This window comes from Medicago sativa, chromosome 8 (genome assembly GCF_051527215.1).
Source record: "Medicago sativa cultivar Bolivia chromosome 8, Bolivia_mono, whole genome shotgun sequence".
In the NCBI taxonomy this organism is placed as follows: domain Eukaryota; kingdom Viridiplantae; phylum Streptophyta; class Magnoliopsida; order Fabales; family Fabaceae; genus Medicago; species Medicago sativa.
In genome coordinates, this window is record NC_140756.1 from 78,287,922 (window position 1) to 78,307,478 (window position 19,557).

The window sequence follows — 19,557 nt, forward strand, 5'->3', positions numbered from 1 at the left end:
CAGTTTCAAAAAAAAATTAGGGTTTTCCCCTTTTCAAAACACATTGTATGAATGAGCCTCATTTTACTTCCGGCACCGAGCCTCCAAATTCGTTGGAACGGCCCTGGTGTTGAGTAAGTTATTAATCAATTTACGAGCCTCCAAATTCGTTGGAACGGCCATGGTGTTGAGTAAGTTATTAATCAATTTAATTTGATTCCTTTTCTTGGTCTGTAATCCACTATTCTTATCCAATGTAGTCTATGCTTTTTTTTTCTTTTTTACAAAACGACAAATCAATCACCGAGGTTGTTGGTTTTCAATACACTTTTTATTGATCCACCCATAGCTTCCCTTGTGAACCGACTTATACATACATACACACTTCTTTTGTTGTTTTGCAGAGAGACTGAGACAGCAAAACCGAACAACGGGTAATACTTTTTCATTCTCTTACAACAGCTATGTTTCATAATTAACAGTGGCGATTAATATCAATAAGACATTTCTTTCAAAAAAAAAAAATATATATATACATATCATAAGACATTGTCTTTTTCTACTTTTAGCAGCACTAGTGAAAAAGGTCTACACTGGGGTTACGAAAATCAACAAGGGAAAAACCATAATGCAATCATTGTCATTAATAGTATAGATTGCAATTAGAAATGGACACCAACATATTATTTTCGAAAATACAGAAAAAGATTAAAGATACACCTTCAGCACCAATGTATACATAGCTCAATAACCTTTACAAAACAAGCTATTCTAGTTCTTACCTCACAAGCTTTGGCCTTTTGAGTCCTAGTTTTTGCTTCCTTTTTCTTTTGCTTTTCTTTTGACGGTGTTTTAGCCTACACAAAACAAAAAATAACTGTCCAAAATCAAAAATGAAATTTAAATATGAAAGTTTAAAATAAAACATGAAAATATGATGCAATTTTGTACATAAAAACAAACTTTAAAGTATAAACATGTACATAAAAAAAATACAAAATGAACAAACAACAACCACCAAACATTATTTCATCATTAAGTGGGATCAAATACAAAGTTAAAACGTAATCATAATGTTCTATCATATATAATATTTTATCCAACTCATTAATCTCTAGACTTTTCTTGATAGTTTTTAATATAGTTTTTCGAGGTCTTCTTATGCTTCTAGTGATTTGAATACCATCCATCTGAACTACTCTCCTGCCTAGAGAATATACATGTATTTTCTCTATATGCTCAAACCACCTAAGCCGAGCCGAGTTCTCACCATATTTGTTAGATAGGCACTACCCCAACTCTCTCTAATGTTGTCACTTCTAATACTATCTTGTCTAGTATTACCGCACATTCAACACAACATTCTCATCTCCTCTATGCTTATTTTAATCTCGTGTTGATTTTTATTGCAAATGAACGTTATTATTTATAATTTCAGACCAACTTACAATTGATTGAGTAATCCTTTCAATATGCCAAATTAAAATATTCATAAGGGAGAAAAAAGTTGCACTTTAGCACAAGCAGTACACAAGATGAGCTACTAATTAATAATTGTGACAGCAGCAAAAATGAGTTATGTGGCTGGAGCCAAGTTTGGTCTGTGGTTGGAGCTTGTTAACTTCTCAACTCAATACTAAATCAACAAAAACCAGCACCTTAGCACAGTATGAGATCCCCTTCCAAGATATTACAACAACCCCTAACTATCATTTCTTGGTCCTTTAGTACCAAATGTCCACACCCTACTTCAAGCAAGTAATTATGCACTAGTCTATTAAACCATCTAAGTCGTTCTTCAGTTGCAGAAATCAAAGCAAATCTACCAACCTAGCATCTCATTATTAAATTAGCCGTATTGTTGAAGAAAGACTTAGTTTTTCTAATAAATTGATTGAGATGTTGATAATTTGAAATTGTAACAAAATGCATGCATGCATAAACTGTTAAGCATACACCTGTAATGCAAAATAGATTGTTATGTCCACTGTTTCTGCATGTAAAGTAAAAGCGGAACTAATATGATACAAGTATTATACTACAACACAACATAAACATACTTTCTTCTGAATATAAATTAAAAAGAAGATCACAATACAAAACTTTAATGCAAACATCAATATCACTAAAAGATAACCATAGAATATATGAATTACCAGTGTGGTGATACCAGACTCTCGTTGTAGATATGTAGATAATGCGCAAATTCACCGAAAATTGTAGTACGGTAATCTAAGCCACCATCATTATTTAAGTTATAGACCATAAGTTTGGAAAATTGAGGTCTCAGGAGGAGAACTCCATATTCCGAAATGAACAAGGCATCAAACATACATGAACGATTAGGATGAACCTTCGATGTTAACTTATTCTGGGGGATGATCATCAGTTTAGTCCATGACTCTACAACTCCATACTCTTTCATCATCCACACAACCCAATGAGTTTCCTTAGAATGATCAAAAGATACGTAAATACGGTTATTTGAAACGTACAACACAGTATTCTTGTCACGATAATCTTGAGGCAGCGACATCTCCCCATACGTTTCCTTCTCAAGATCAAAGAAAACTATAACCTTTTTACTAACAGCATCTTTATTAACTATCCAATTCAAAGTGCCGTTCAAAAATTTCCCTACCCCTAACCGACCAGGATCACACCGCGGATCACATGGGAACTTTTGAATAGTTGTCCAATCTTTTTCCCCAAAGGTATAAATTAAGGTCTTGGTTTCATCAAAATTATAGCAATTTCGCACAACTGCTAGGACCTTGTACCTGTCGTTAACTTGATCATAGCCAAAGCCACGATGTAGGAACCTCTTATTATCAAAACTATCAAAAGCAATAATGGTTGGAGATGGTTTGGATATCAATTTGATAGAAGGATTCCACAAAGTAAATTGAGAGGATTTATGTAAACAAAGCAACCCATTGCATGAACCTATGATAGATGTGGTGTGTCCAGTTTCAAAGTGATCGGGTTCAAGTTCAACACTGGTTGATGGGTTATCCAACAGTGGCTTTAAAGGATAAGATTTGAAATTGCATTTTGCAATACCGAGAAAGCCAGAAACCAATTGTGGATGTGTGTTTGAGCTCAGAAGATGGCTTTTTGCGAATTGAGGATCTGAGATTAGAGTTTTCCAGGTTTTGCACACACACTTGTATTGAAGGAGAGATTTCACCGGAAGTTGGAGGAGGATCTCCACGATCAGTTCTTCAGGCAAAAACAGAAGCGATGACTTGTTGACGGTGGTTTCCGACGCGGATTGAGAGTGTCGTAGACGTTTCCTTGAACGATTATAACAAATTGTCATCGTGTCTTTTTGTTTGATCGAATCGAATAGAATAAAGCGTAAGTCGTCCAAATTTATACTACAATTATCAAATTAATATCGAAACAAGTTATTTTTTTAAGAAAAAGAATTGTTTTCAATCATTAACAATTACAATAATTAGATCTTATTAACCAAAAGTGTCGACGAAATAAAATTTACTTTTTTTAAAAAAATTTTGTTACATATAACAAAGAATATTGATTATTTTTTATAAGAAAATGTTAAAAATTTAATATGATTCTTATAAACAATAAAATAATGTTTTTTCTTATAAAATGATGTTTTATAAAATATAAATATTGTTAAATAACTCTTTATTTCATAAAATGATTGTTAAATTATAAATTTTTGAAGCATGAGTACCGGTACACCTCAATTTATGAGGTGTACCGTAGAAGTTCCCTTTATTTATTTATTTTAACAATATCCAGTCCAACAAACATATTTGACGTCAACATATTTTTGTCTATATTTTTTCTTTCCACGGCACACCCAACCAACCCTCTTCTAACGCGCTTAATATATACCGAAAATATCCCCATTAACATTTTGACTTTCTTTGCATAAACTCTAAAACAATTTTGAGAATAATATAAGTGGTTATCAATTATTATGATATCATAACTCACTCCTAAAATTAAATTTAAGAAAGAAATTTGCAGAATGAATGAAAAGATGAGAATGAATGAAAATGTTGAAGGTTGCATGACGATTTATAGCCATAAAACATTCCTAGATTGTTATTAGAGTCAAAGGAAACATTTACAATGTTTAAAATTCAATAACACACCACAAGTCATCCAAACCTTGCATCCAACGTTACGGTCCATGTTTAAGGATTGTTTGGATTATATGTTCCGAATTCATTCCTAATGAATTTCTGATTATATAATTTGAACCAGTCCTAGACTAACTTGAAGTTTGGAGGGTGTGGCAGGGTTTAGAAAACAGAAAATTTAATTTCAAAGACATACATCAAGTTAACAATTTAAAAAACATAACAAATTCAATAACATAACTCACAACATAAAATAATATAATGAAACACAAAAAAAAAATGGACCGGTCAAACTAAAATCTTCACTAGTCTATATATGCAAGCCTTGCTTTCTTCGTAGGTACTGGATTGTATCCAACTTTTCTGAATATCTTCGAAATATCTGACCAATGAAGCGTCCAATTCGATCCGTCTTTTAGAATTGTACTGATCAAATATCGAGAATAAGGTTCTTGAGTCGTGGCTGTTTTTGAGTTTCATCTGGGTGAACTAGACGTTTTTACTTGAGTCGGTCTATGAACGTCGATACTCAACATTGTCCAATCTTTTTGTGTCTATATGATTGAGTCAACGGTTGATTTGATCTGATTGATCCTTTGAGCCAAACAATGTGACATCAACTTGGACCCTAAAAAAATTGGATTTTCCTTCACTGTAGTAAACTGCAGCTAACTTGGTGTTAAGATCTAAAGTTAAAAAAATTATAAAAGTTAATATGGGAGATACCACGTGAATAAAAAAACAAAACAAATATAATTTTTTTAAAATTTTAATTAAGATTAATTAATTAAATTTAATGTAAATTCATGTGCCTGTTGTTTAAATGTTTATTCTAAAACTAGTTACAAACCCGTGCTTCGCACGGGGGTTCAGTAACGTATTTGACAAAATATTATATTGGAAGGATAGATTGCGAAATGACAGATAATTATAAACCATAATACAATATTTAGAGTACTCTTGCATTACGGATTACAAAATTAAATCTTCAAAATGGCTTGATCACGAGTAACAATGAAAACATATTTAGTCAGCGGTAGAAACACTTTTCCAGTAATTTATAAACCAATGAAAATCCTATTACCAAAGCTACTTGATTTATATCATTTTGACTTTCAGCTTCAACGTATATAAATCCTTTCACATGATCTACAACAAAGGCAGATATTAACTGCAATTTAGTATCCAGTTCTTTCAGGTGAACAAACTTCTGCATCAGACAGATAGCTGAAAGCCTCTCTACCTGATTTATATCATTTTGTGTTTTAGCTTCAACGTATATAAATCTTTTCACATGATTTATACCCATGGGTACGGATAATATGATATCCGTCCCCGCCCCGTTGGATAAATATGATACCCGTGCCCGCCCCATATCCTCGTGGATACCCACTATACGGGTACCCGTGGGTATTGAGGTATCCATGGGTATCCATGGAGTTTTGAATTTATTTATTTTTTTGTACAAATAATAACTTTTTTTAATTACCAAAAAACTTCAACTTTTAAACATTCATATATAATCCACTCAAAATTTCATAAATCATACATAATTCATAGAAAATTCATGATTCTTATATAATCTATATGTTTTATGATGTGAATGAAGTGGAAACGATGAACTTAATAAGATGAATTAAAAAAATTTAAAATAAAAATAGGTTATTATTGAGGATTTTTAGGTGGGCGGTAAAATTTTCTTCAATAAGGTACCAACTTTAAGTAATAAAATATGATATATAAAGATATATTAGTAATTTACTTAATTTATTACACTGGCCAATTACTACAAAATAGGTGTTCAATTACTGGAAAAGACCCGTCTTATCATGCCAAAATTAAAAGTTACTTCCGGCGGAAGTCTAAATCTTGCTTTCCACCACACATCAAGTAATTTCGCACAGCAAGATTAATGTTTCATGCCTAATCCCGAGTTCCCACAAACTTAAATTCTTTCCAAACCTCAACCCCCCTCCTCAACAGGTAGGTGTTATATTGAGTGAAAAAATAGGTGGAATATTAGTGTAAGACTTCTCAGACCAAACTGAGGAGGGGAAGACTGACGCTGACATAAATTATAATTCCCTTTGAGTTGCCCAACAACTCGAAAAGACAGGCATGGGACAACGAATAACACAAAATAGTTAGTGTTGGGGATAACCTAATAGTAAGTAGATCAAAATCAAACTATAACCAAGACTTTTAGCAGTTTCTTTTGAAAACATTATATTTATTTATCAGATTGTCTAGATCAAAAGACAGACTTTTAGCAGATTAAAAGAAGCCGAGAGAGTAATGAATCATATCTCACCTGCCCGACAACAACCAGACCATCCGCAAGAAGGGACACTGCCAACCAAACCTGCAGGCAGACTTGAAATGCAGCCACGGATGTTGCTCCGTGGTGTGCAGCTAATGATGCAGCCAGTGTAATAGAAAACATGCAAGACAATAATGAAACGGGAAGGACAATCAATGGAACTACCAATTTGAACGAAAAAGGAGTAGCACGAAATAAATTTCTAAGACAAATTTGACGTGCCAAATTTGTGTATAAACCTAAAATAACATTGAACAATTTGTTTCTATAATATCCCCAGGAAGTATATCTCTGGTAAGAAATTAATGACATCCATTTCGTATATATAAGCATAATAAACCTTTACCATTTTTGGCAAATCGGTCGAATTGCAAATGTTTGATGCTTGGAGGTATAAGATTAACTTGTTTGTTCAAACTCCACAAAAGTATAGCTAAAAGTAGATACCATGATTTTGTTTGGCACATATATGGTATTCTTATAACAATGTAAATTGAGCAAAAATAAAATCCTTTATCATAAACTTTCAAGTCAGTATTTGACAAAGAGACATAAAGTCACATATATACTTTAAAATTAATAGTTATATTCATCCGTTGAATATAATTATTTGTTACTTTAAAAGTCAATAAAAAGTCAGTATTTGACAAAAAGAACATAAAGTCACATATATGTTTCTTACTACCAACTTTTTAAATGTAGTTGTTTACTCTCCTTAAAAATATAGAGAAGTTTGAAAAAAGTCGGGTCAAACGATACCTTAATCTCCCACAACGACAATGTAGAAGCAACTGAATTTGGGAGAAAAAAATTGAAAAATAGTTAAAAATATAAAAATTGGAAAATAATTAAAAGTTATTAAAAATATAAAAATTAGAAAATAATTAAAAAAATTGGTTAGGGGTAAAAATGGAAATTCATAGGCCTAACTTCTCCTTAAAAATGTAGAGAAGTTTGAAAAAAGTCCGGTCAAACGATACCTTAATCTCCCACAACGGCAATATAGAAGCAACTGAATTTGGGAGAAAAAATTGAAAAATAATTAAAAGTTATTAAAAATATAAAAATTAGAAAATAATTTAAAAAATTGGTTACGGGTAAAAATGGAAATTCATAGGCCAACCTTAAAAAAAAAACTCTCCAATTATTAATTTACCAAAATGCCCCTCCTAGGGGCAAATTTTATGTTTATACACATCAACTTAGTTGTAAATAGAATACTACTAATATAGTAATAACATACCAAATTTAAGATGTGTCCACCATGATGGTTAATTTAGAGTACAAAATATGGTTGGAAACTAAACCAAAATATTCAGATTTTGTGATCAAAACACAAGCTCTACAACATAGATTTTAAAGTACTCATGCATTACAGATTACGAAATTACATTTCCAAAACTACCTGATCATCTTCAATTCCAAAACTAACCACTCCCTCCTGTTGTTTACTGGATGCGGACATGCTTGACATACATTTTGGTCGGTGGATCCTCCAAATCAAAGATCAATAAGTCATTCTCCTGTAAGCCGCGTTCTATGACGAAGTCAAACCATTCACCACCCAAATTTTTCTCAGCATTCCTCCTGTCAGCAGTACTAACCTTGCAATTATATGTCTTATGTGTCTCCACATCTTCCAAAGTCATCCTTAGATATTTCCTCTTCAAGACCCTTTTGGATATTTGATTAGGAAAATGCTACATAAAATCAAAAATCAAACTGTTAACTTAGATAGAATGCTTCAACACAATTTTTTGGAGGAAATATTTATCTGTGTGTTATTTGTTACTCTTAACAGATGGAAATATTTATTTGATAATAGAAGATGATATTAGATTTATAAAAAGTAGATTTTTGCATACCAAAGCTTGGGGCCTTTCAACGGAAGCCAAAACTATTGTGACATTCTTCTCAAAGTGATGATGATCCACGCCGCCAGCTTCTTCCACGTTGTCGACAACACTTGCATTCGCTTAAATATCATTTCCAGCTCCTACTTCATCCTCATTGTTTATTTGTTCAATCTCAACTTTATCGTCCGAGATAATCTCAATAGGTTCCTACTTAACTTGCATGGGGAAAACATTTGGAATGTGAATTGCTCCTAGTTGTGTCAACTTATATATATTATTCACGCCCTCGTAGTCGAGTCTAATCTTTGTTGGAACTAAAAACCCAAACTCCTTAGCAATTCTGATTCCACTAACCATATATATCCCCATCTCATCCCTGCCAAAATGATTGACATAGTATATCCCTTCATCAGAAAGAAGCAATCCAGGAGCATTGATCTTGATCTCTCTGCGATGTTCGTTGTAGTACTGGTTTTGAATACAGACTGTACCCTACATTGACATAAAAAAATACATTGTTCAGCATGATTTAAATAATTTATGCAATTATGTACTTTTATTACTTAAATGTGGATGTTCGTTGTACGAAGTACATTGAGAAGAAGCCGAACTCTGACTTAAGTTCTGACTGATGCTTTGACTCTGAGCTTGAGAAGTGTTAAGGTCACGACAACAATTCAAGAAACATGGTCAAAAAACAATCAAATCAGATTGTGAAATAATAAGTTACTCTAACACTGTATTGTGAAATCATAATGCAAACTTACTAAGTCTTAAACTTCTCAACAACCGAATAATGTAGGTTGATGAGCAGCCTCAAACCTGACCAATTGTTACATATATCTGGGTTGCAATTGACTACAAAATGGAAGCAAAGAACTCAAGGTAAATAGATGGTAAATGATAAAGCTATGAAATATTTTTCCCATAGTGTTACATCAACTATATTCTCACTGCATAAGGAAAGACATATTTCAGGTCATTATCAAACTTATACAAAATCCTATCATCTGATGCTGACAAATTAGAAAATAATACCTTTTATCTTTCAACACAATGTTCGTACACAGTTTCTTTCTAGTCCCAATTGGCATTGTCTTGACAATCTCATGAAGAAGCCCGATGATTTCTTAAAAAAATATTATTATTATAAATGTTGGAATTTAATTAATGCCATATTTTTGTATAAGAATACCATATTTTTGGTGTCTTAAAAAAAGATAGAAATTTATATTATATGAGATTATATTTCTTACATTGTTGGTGTCATGGAAACTTATATGTTTAGTTTTTTTGAATAAGAAAAAGATATGCACAGTTTGTTACAATATAAAGGTGCAATATATATATATATATATATATATATATATATATATATATATATATATATATATATATATATATATATGGCATTTCAAATGAGAGGAGTGGTTATTATGAGAGATGAGAGGACTTAATAATAACCATTGGATCTAAACTAATCATGTTACTTCATCAATAGCTATATATGCAGTCAATTAAAACAAAAAACACGGCTCTTCGTCTTTCCTCTGCACACGCTTCTCAATGCAACTTGTACAGAACCCTTTAGCTGGCGATGCGGTGCTTACAGCCTTTGTTAGAAGATTTCTATGGCCACCTAAATCATACATACCCCAACTGAATGTTTTTTTTTCTATTTTCCATTTTCGTGACCTGTTTTTTATCAATTGATTGAATTTTTCAAAAAGGGTTAATTTAAGTTGGATTTGAACAATAGTAGAACTAAACTATAATTTCACTCATAACCAAATCAGCTTGTGATTATTTGTTAGTCTTCTACGAAATTACTTTAACTAATTGGAATTTCTCTCCCAAAGCTATCATAATCTTTCTTTTCTTTGACAAAATCTTATTATGTTTTCTTTCTATTGAACCTAAATTGAGGGAGAGGAAAGAAAGGAACAGAAGAACGTTGAAGAGATCCTTTCTATAGAGAGAAAAATCAAGGAAGAACAATACATAGAAGAGGTAAAAAGAGCAATCACTTATGGCTTATGCAATAGAGAGAGAACGGGATAAGGGAAATGGAGAAAGCCAATTTACTCTTAACACTCCTCTCATTTGATATGCTCTATATATATATATATATATATATATATATATATATATATATATATATATATATATATAAGTATAATTTTTTTAGGCATCTAGACCTTTTTTGAAGAAAAGACATCTACAATTTTACTTTTAATTAAAATCAAAATTTTATAAAAATAATCATAAGCATTATGCAACGCCAAAAAAAATTGTACGCAGTAGCGTAAAAAAAAACAGACACACATAAAGTATTACTCTAAACGCTAATGTGTGTGTATATTTGTGAGGTTGAAGAAAGAAAATAAAAATATTTGGTATCATTAAATGACAGCGTGAATAAAAATATTTGTGAGGTTGTGATGATTAAACGATATTGAAATTAAATATATAAGTGATAAAATGATAATAAAATTCCTTTGGAAAAAAGGTAATAAAATTAAATGGGACCTCCTTAAAAAAAATTAAATGGAACGGTTAAAAAAAATTAAATGGAAGAAAAAAATGTATTGAAATATAATATTAAAAAATAAAAGAAAAGGTTCCCAACGTGAATTGAAGAGAGATACTTGTGAAATAAATTGTCGAGAAGTAGTTTTTTGAAGTATCATTCAACAACTTTTGGCCAAAGCTCGCTCATTCCATTCAATTTTATGCATTAAAAAAAGTACATTTTTTAGTAAGTACTTAATTGATATTGTATTTGGCCTAACTTCTCCTTAAAAATGTAGAGAAGTTGAAAAAAAAAACGGGTCAAACGGTACCTTATTCGCTCACAACGGCAGTGTAGAAGCAACTGAATTTGGGAGAAAAAAATTGGAAAATAGTTACAAATAAAAAATTGTAAAATAGTTAAAAAAAACTAAAATATAAAAATTGGAAAATAGTTAAAAAAAAATTGGTGAGGTAGCACTCAACTAAGCAACACTAAAAAAATTATATGCATTAGCGTAACAAAAAAACAGACAGACGGACATAAAATATTACTCTAAACGTTAATCTGTGTATATATTCGCAAGATTGAAGAAAGGAGATAAAAATATTTGGGATCATTAAATAGCAACGTGAATAAAAATATTTGTGAGATTGTGATGATTAAACGATATTGAAATTAAATATATAAGTGATAAAAAGATAATAAAATTTCTTTGAAAAAAATATAAAATTAAATGGAACCTCCTTAAAAAATTAAATGGAATGGTTAAAAAAAATTAAGTTAAATGGAAGAAAAAAAAATATTGAAATATAATATTAAGAAATAAAGAAAAGGTTCTCAGCTTAAGTTGAAAAAAGGTGCTTGTGAAATAAATTGTCGAGAAGTAGTTTTTTAAAGTAACATTCAACAACTTCTGGTCAAAGCTCATTCCATTCAATTTTATGCGTTCAAAAAAAGTACTTTTTTTAGTAAGTACTTAATTGATAATGTGTTTGGCCTAACTTCTCCTTAAAAATCTAGAGAAGTTTGAAAAAAGTCGGGTCAAACGATACCTTAATCTCCCACAACGACAACGTAGAAGCAACTGAATTTGGGAGAAAAAATTGGAAAATAGTTAAAAATATAAAAATTGGAAAATAATTAAAAGTTATTAAAAATATAAAAATTAAAAAATAAAAAAAAATTGGTTAGGGGCAAAAATGGAATTTCATAGGCCATTGGTTTCAAAAAAAAATCACTAATAAATGAATTACCAAAATGCCCCTTCTAGGGGCAAAATGGTAATTTCAAGGGACATGTCTTTTTATATTAGTTATAGACATCAAACGAGCCTCTCAAAAAATAAGATCCAAAATGTGTTATTATCGTATCTTTTACTAAAAATATTAGGGAAAATTATACACATGAGGTCTATCAAAATTGTTAGATAATAAGATTGGACTTATGTTATTCACTTTGTAAGTTAGTAGTCCAATAAATTTTAAAAATAATGCTAGTAACACTCTATTTCTAACGATTACTCTTTTATTAGGTAAAACTCATCACTTTACGTGGTACCTATTGCTTAATTGTGGGACGCATATGACTTTCACCCAATACGAAAGTGTGTACAAGTTGATTTCGAATTTGCTTCTCGCCTTCTTTTGGTTTGGGTACAAGTTAATTTTGAAAAATAATTTGCAATATTTAAATTCAATAGGCATTGAGATGGGAAAATAGGTTTTTAAGGACAAACCGGTAAAATTCAAGTTGAAATTTTGTTAGTATAGTTTTGAATGAGACTTTTAGAGAAAAGATAATTGTTGAAATGTTTGATTGATTGCAAATGAGACACAAATGTAGAGGATAAGCGAATACTTTATTCTTGCGACAATACCCTCCCATTCAAACATTCTTGTCTTTAAGTTTGAACAATCATAAGTGTCATGTTTACGAGGTTAGGGTGTCATTTGAGTATAGAATTGGAGGACATGTACTCGACCTCTATCAACTATTTTCATGTATAAAATAGCCGCAACAAGATGAAACATCTCCTTTGATTTAAAGTAAATTAAATAAAAATAAGTAAATAAAAATATAATTTTAGAAATTCTTTGACATAATCTCCTTAAAAAAGTCACTATTTTGTATTTCGTCAAAATTTTGTAATTGATAATAAAGACTTATAAATCACCACATTGTACTTACAAACAATTGCCACATGAGAATATGAGAATTTTATTCTTTTGACATTTATAACTCATTTTATACAAAAATAAATAATCCTCAAGTAAATTTGTTCTTTTAATTTGCAAAAGATTTATAAATGACAAAGGAGGACATTACAGAATGATACATACATAATTTTCAAATCCAAATAAAATGAAAGCCTCTCACAATACATACAAATAAACAAATACAAATCAACAAACGACTACAAAGAAAATATCAACCCAGGTAGGCTAAACAACCTAATCTTCAAATTCTTCCGTTAAAAGCCGACATGGTTTCAACATCAGCTCTCCAATCTTCGTAGCCAGCCAATTATTTGTAAACAATGAAAATACAGAGAAGATGATAATAAAACCTCAAACTGAGTTGGAAGTTAGCTTGAATTATAAGGTAAGTAGGTGACCAATGGTAAGAGTTAAAAAAGACATTGTATTTTTCATATTAATCGCCACCATTAATTATAAATCGCATATACATGAACATATACAATTGTATGTTTACATTCAGAACAGCAAGCAATAATAAGTTCCTTAAAACATTAAAAAAAAAAAAAAAAACGCGTTGTTTATTGCTAGTTGTTGTGATGGGTTTTGCTGAATATGAATAGTCCCTCTAAAACAAAGTACCTGTACTGCGGTGTGTGTGGTGAGTCTCTTGGAACATGTGTGGAAATTGAGTAAAAATGACTAAACACAAATTCCCATGTTGGATAGAACTAGTGTTGTGTGAATTGAAAAAAGTGGAAGTCTCACATCGGATGGAACACACACATTAGTATTGTTTATATACTGGGGGTGTACCTCTAATTAATAGGGTACATAATTATGTGAACGAAGTAAGCACTAGAGAAAAAATATATATTGATATATATTTTATTATTTGGTATTGGTATTATTTGGAAATGATAAATTAAATAATTAATTTAATAATTTAATCATTATTAGAAAGTGTTTTCTTAGTCCCCAAGTTTTGCTAAAATATTTGGGTACGCAATCTAATTTGAAAATGATAAATTAAATAATTAATTTAATCATTATTAGAAAGTGTTTTCTTAGTCCCCAAGTTTTGCTAAAATATTTGGGTACGCAATCTAATATATTTTAGTACTTAGTTTCTCATATTACATTTTCCCAAAGTTTCTCACTTATTAGTTGTGAATTTTCCCTATAAATAGAGAACTCACATAGTGCATTCCACACACCAAAGAATTTCATTGAGTTGTCGGGAACTCTTTCTTTCTTCTCCCTCCAGCTTGTGTTAACGAGTTATTCTTCTCCTCATCTCATTTTTCTGTCCCTTCGGAATTAATAGTGTTCTTAAGACCATAGTCCCTTTTCGGTTTAATGTCCCTTCGGAATTAAGAATGGTCTTAAAAACATAGTCCCTTCGGTAATATACGTCCCTTCGGAATAAAGAGTACTTTTAAGATCATAGTCCCTATTTGGAATAACAATGTCCCGTCGGAATCAAGAATGATCTTAACTGTATATAAATATTATAACAATATTTTTTCTATTTGAAGAGAAATGGTGGTATCACCATATTTGAGTGGTCGTAGTGTCATATTGATGTTTTGAAGAAATTAAAGCTAGAATGGTGATAACACCATATTTGAGTGGTCTCAGCACCATAACAGAGTGGTAACAATACCATATTAAAGTGGTTTCAGTATTAAAAGAATGGTCTTGGTACCATATTGGAGGTGTAATTCTCGAACGGTTTTCTACAGTGCAGTAGTTAATCGAACAGTTGTAGCTGGGCTTGTTTTATCCTGGAGGCGGCGTGGTTGATAGTCTGCTTTGCACAATTTTGGGCAGTGCCACAAAACGTCTTTAAGAGAGCGACCTGGTCGTGACTCAACCTAGTAGCAACTTCGATAGAAAATAGAATTTGGAAAACCAAAATACAACAGTCTGGGAATCCAAAAACAACAATTTTAAGACGTTTCGAACTGTCATGTCTACCGAAGAAGTTACTTATTAAGGTTCAGTTTTCCATAAATAAAACAAGGATAAATCAAGTTATAGAAATACATCTTTCCACTGAAACAATGAAGTGTTTGTTGTTACAACAACAACACTAAGAAATTCACATGTCGTTTTTAACGGTAAAGCGTGGAGTTAATTGTGGATAGAAAATTGTCTCGGCAAATCCATATATTTTGGCAAAAATTATGCAAGTTAAATCCTATTTATTTGATAGAAGGATTAAGTGTTCATCTCTTTGATGGCTATTCAGCTTTTGACCGCCCCTAATCAAAGCTACTTTTGAATAGCTGGAATGTACCGAGTAATAGGAGGACAATTTCATCAGTCCCCTTGCTATATGTTTGAATGCGATCATTGTAAAATCAAAGATTGAACAAATTGAAAAGGATTTTTGATGATATAAATATTATATGAGATATTTGTTCCAAATATTTCATATAAAAATAAGAAAGAATCTGAATTTCAGATTTCTACTGAATAAGATTGAGTTGACTCAGACTTAAAGAGAGACTTGTGTATCATACATTCTTGTGCAAAAAGATTGCACCTTTGATGCTATGTTCAAAATTAAACTCTCCTTCTATTTTATTAGTTGTGTGATTTTAATATTTGACATATCAAAATTTATTGTGTGAACAAGCGTTTAATTTTAAACTTGAGTAACTTGGACTTAATTCCAACGTTATATGATTAGACAATTTTATTTATTGCAGTCAAGATATATGAAGCAAAAGTTCATATAAATCAGAATTTAGAGAATATGAATCTCTAAACTTAATAAATTATGATATGTGCAAACTTGATGGCACATAATATAGAAGTGATATTTTATCATATTTATTGATGACTGCAAATTTTGAAAAATAAAATTGATATGCTTGATGTGTTCAATTTCTTTAACGAAAATTGAAATTTATGTTGGCTAGAGTACCCAAGCCTATGAACAAAAATTCTAATTAAGAAATTTTTGAAGAAAAGACAATCCAACTTGTCTTATTTTTTAAACTTGGGATTGTCTGACATAAGTTCGGATTTCGAACCCAAGAGAGTTAGTAGAGCCTATGAATGTCTATTCATTGGATATGCTATAATTAGGGAAGCTTATAGGTTTTATGACCTAAATGCTAAAGTGATCATAAAGTCAACCGATGTTGATTTCTATGAAGTAAGTACCCCTGTAAATTAAAGAAAAGTGGGGGCACTAGTGGGGGTAAACTAAATTGCCCTTGTATATTAAGAACTAGTGGGGGTACTTTATCTGATCACATTCCAGTAATCAGAAATAGTTATGAGAACATCGTACGAGATGTTATAGAACCTCGAAGAGGTAAGAAAGCTAGAATTGCTAAAGGGTATGAACTTGGTTTATACATTGGAAGAAGATCCATTAAGCCTTAAAAAAGATATATCCTCATTGGATGTTGAATTTTGGCAAAAAGCAATATACGACGAAATGGATTCTCTAGAGTCTAACAAAACATGACACTTTGTTGACTTGCCTCATAGTTGCAAACTAATCGGTTGTATTTGAATTTTGGGAAAAAGAACTAAAACCTGATGGTATGGTTTATGAATACAAGGCCCTCCTTGTAATCAAAGGTTTTAGACAGAGAAAAAAATATAGACTTCTTCGACACTCATTCACCAGTCACTAGAATCATATCCATAAGAGTACTAGTCCCTTTAGCCGCTGTTCATAACTCGATAATACTCGAAATGGATGTGAAAGTTGCCTTTTTTATGGTGAATAGAAGAAGAAATCTATATTAGACAACCTGAAGGTTTTGTGATTCATGGACAAGTAAACAAGGTCTGTAAGTTAGATAATTCTTTGTGAGGTCTAAAAAGGAATGACATTTCTAATGTTATCGAATGAGTATAAAGTGAATGAAAGTGACAAATATATTTACAACAAATATGGAAATAATATTTGCACGATCATATGTCTTTATGAAGACGACTTGCTCATATTTTGGTTTAAAGATTCATGTTATGAATTATGTGAAATCATTGTTTATCAATAACATTGATAAGAAAGATCAAGACAAAGTTGATGTAATTCTTGGTTTCAAGATTACTATATCAGAAAAGAGAATTTTCTGATGAATCTCACAAAGTTGAGAATATCTTAAGGAAATGTAATTATTTGACTGTAAACTTGCAAGCACACCTTCTGATCTAAGTGTAAAACTTTTCAAGAACACTTGAAATGGTGTTAGACAAATAGAATATGCTTGGCAGCCTTTAGGTATGCCATTGAATGTATTAGACTCGACATTGGCCACGTCGTGAGACTTTTGTTCAAGTTTATAGTATGCTATTGAAAGAGTCATGAGGTGCCTTAAGAAGATTATGACTCTAGGATTACATTATGAGAAGTATCCTATTGTACTTGAATAGTACAAGATACAAATGATAAGTATCATATTGTACATGAATGGTTCAAGATACAAAATAGAACATCCTTCAGATGAGTCTTAAAGCGACTAGTGTTTGCATAATGAGCTTCACTGGAGGAGTTATTTTTTGAAACAAATGATATCGACTCAGTCCACTATGGAATGAATCTGAGATGAGAACACTAGAGAAAACTAGTGAAGAAGCAAGTTGATAAGATGCTTGCTAGCTGAGAACCCTTAGTGGGTGAAACCGTTGTTCGAAGTGTTAATTTATTGTGATAGTCTGCAATTATTACAAAATTGAGAATCGTTACCATAATGGTGAGAGACGATAATTAAGGCACGAACACAGAATAATTAGAGAGCTCTAAAAGGAACGGTTAAAGTATATCGTGCACGTACTGATAAGGAATAGTCAATCCTTTGACGAAAGGAATTACTAGAAAGAAAGTCCTAAACACATCCAATAGGATGGGACTAATGCCCAAAGGTCACAAGTGATGGTAACCCGACCTAACTGACTGGAGATCCCAAGAAATAGGTTCAATGGGTAATAACAAGTCATGAGTGATAGAACATGCTATGATAAAAGTAAGAAAACATGATTCCTGCAGCGACAGAAGGATGAGATAATAGAAACTCTTAATGAGATCTATACTCTATCTTGAGTGGAGTACATAGCTACAGGAGTACTTTTGATAGACTCACCTATACGAATGTGGAACTAAGGGCCGGTTCCTATCGAATTTGGGGCAGAATACCTAGAGCGTTCGTTAAACCGGGATACACGTGCAAGGCCATTAACACACGGGCTTTTAGAATACACCTTATGAAAAGGTTTGTGTGTGGGTTCTATGTCTGAGATAGAGTTCAATGCTGTAAGCAACTCTTGTTAATCAGAATTTTACTCGCTATGCAGAGGTTCAAGTTGTAGGCGACACCTTTGTTTACTAGCAAATCTTATGGAGACGTCTTTGACGTTATTTCTGAAACCATTTTTTAAATTCAAGTGGGGGATTGTTGGAACATGAGTGGAAATTGAGTAAAAATGACTAAACACAAATTCCCATGTTGGGTAGAACTAGTGTTGTGTGAATTGAAAAAAGTGGAAGTCCCACATCGGATGGAACACACACATTAGTAGTGATTATATACTGGGGGTGTACCTCTAATTAATAGGGGTACATAATTATGTGAACGAAGTAAGCACTAGAGAAAAAATATATATTGATATATATATATATATATATATATATATATATATATACACATATATATATATATATATATGTATATATATTATATATACATATATATATATATATATATATATATATATTTTATTATTTGGAAATGATAAATTAAATAATTAATTTAATCATTATTAGAAAGTGTTTTCTTAGTCCCCAAGTTTTGCTAAAATATTTGGGTACGCAATCTAATATATTTTAGTACTTGATCTGAAATATATTTTGGTACATAATTTTGGTACTCAATTAAGATATTTTTGTATTAGATCTAATATGTGAATTACTTAATCACAAAGTAATATATTACCTGTTCCCAAAGTTTCTCATATTACATTTTCCCAAAGTTTCTCACTTATTATTTGTGAATTTTCCCTATAAATAGGAAACTCACATAGTGCATTCCACACACCAAAGAGTTTCATTGAGTTGTCGGGAACTCTTTCTCTCTTCTCCCTCCAGCTTGTGTTAACGAGCTATTCTTCTCCTCATCTCATTTTTCTGTCCCTTCGGAACTAAGAGTGTTCTTAAGACCATAGTCCCTTTTCGGTTTAATGTCCCTTCGGAATTAAGAATGGTCTTAAAAACATAGTCCCTTCGGTAATATACGTCCCTTCGGAATAAAGAGTACTTTTAAGATCATAGTCCCTATTTGGAATAACAATGTCCCGTCGGAATCAAGAATGATCTTAACTGTATATAAATATTATAACAATATTTTTTCTATTTGAGGCGAAATGGTGGTATCACCATATTTGAGTGGTCGTAGTGCCATATTGATGTTTTGGAGAAATTAAAGCTAGAATGGTGATAACACCATATTTGAGTGGTCTCAGCACTATTGGAACAAAATGTGTTTAACAATGAACCTTAAAGAGTTTTGATGATAACAAGGTATTAAAAATTGTAAATTGGACTAGC

The 19,557-nt window shown here is 31.4% G+C and overlaps 1 protein-coding gene across 2 annotated transcripts; it reads right to left on the bottom strand.

Moving 5' to 3' along the window:
* Nucleotides 1–578: 578 nt before the first annotated feature.
* Nucleotides 579–3,323, bottom strand: LOC146901843 (F-box/kelch-repeat protein At3g23880-like). 2 transcript variants are annotated; one of them, XM_085734402.1, is made up of 3 exons: nucleotides 2,136–3,323; nucleotides 1,938–1,972; nucleotides 579–836 (listed from the first exon to the last, which is right to left on the bottom strand). In XM_085734402.1, coding segments are annotated over exons 1-2 (1,167 nt in total). In that variant the 5' UTR covers nucleotides 3,302–3,323; the 3' UTR covers nucleotides 579–836; nucleotides 1,938–1,971. The 2 variants fall into 2 exon arrangements, with proteins under 2 accessions (XP_085590528.1, XP_085590526.1); XM_085734400.1 differs by lacking the exon at nucleotides 1,938–1,972.
* Between the last annotated feature and the right edge of the window lie 16,234 nt (nucleotides 3,324–19,557).

Coding starts and splice junctions, on each gene's coding strand:
- LOC146901843 (XM_085734400.1), bottom strand. CDS start 3,301: ATGACAATTTGTTATAATCGTTCAAGGAAACGTCTACGACACTCTCAA. Junction 837..2,135: donor AGTCTGGTATCACCACACTG/GTAATTCATATA, acceptor TGTTTTGTGTAG/GCTAAAACACCGTCAAAAGA.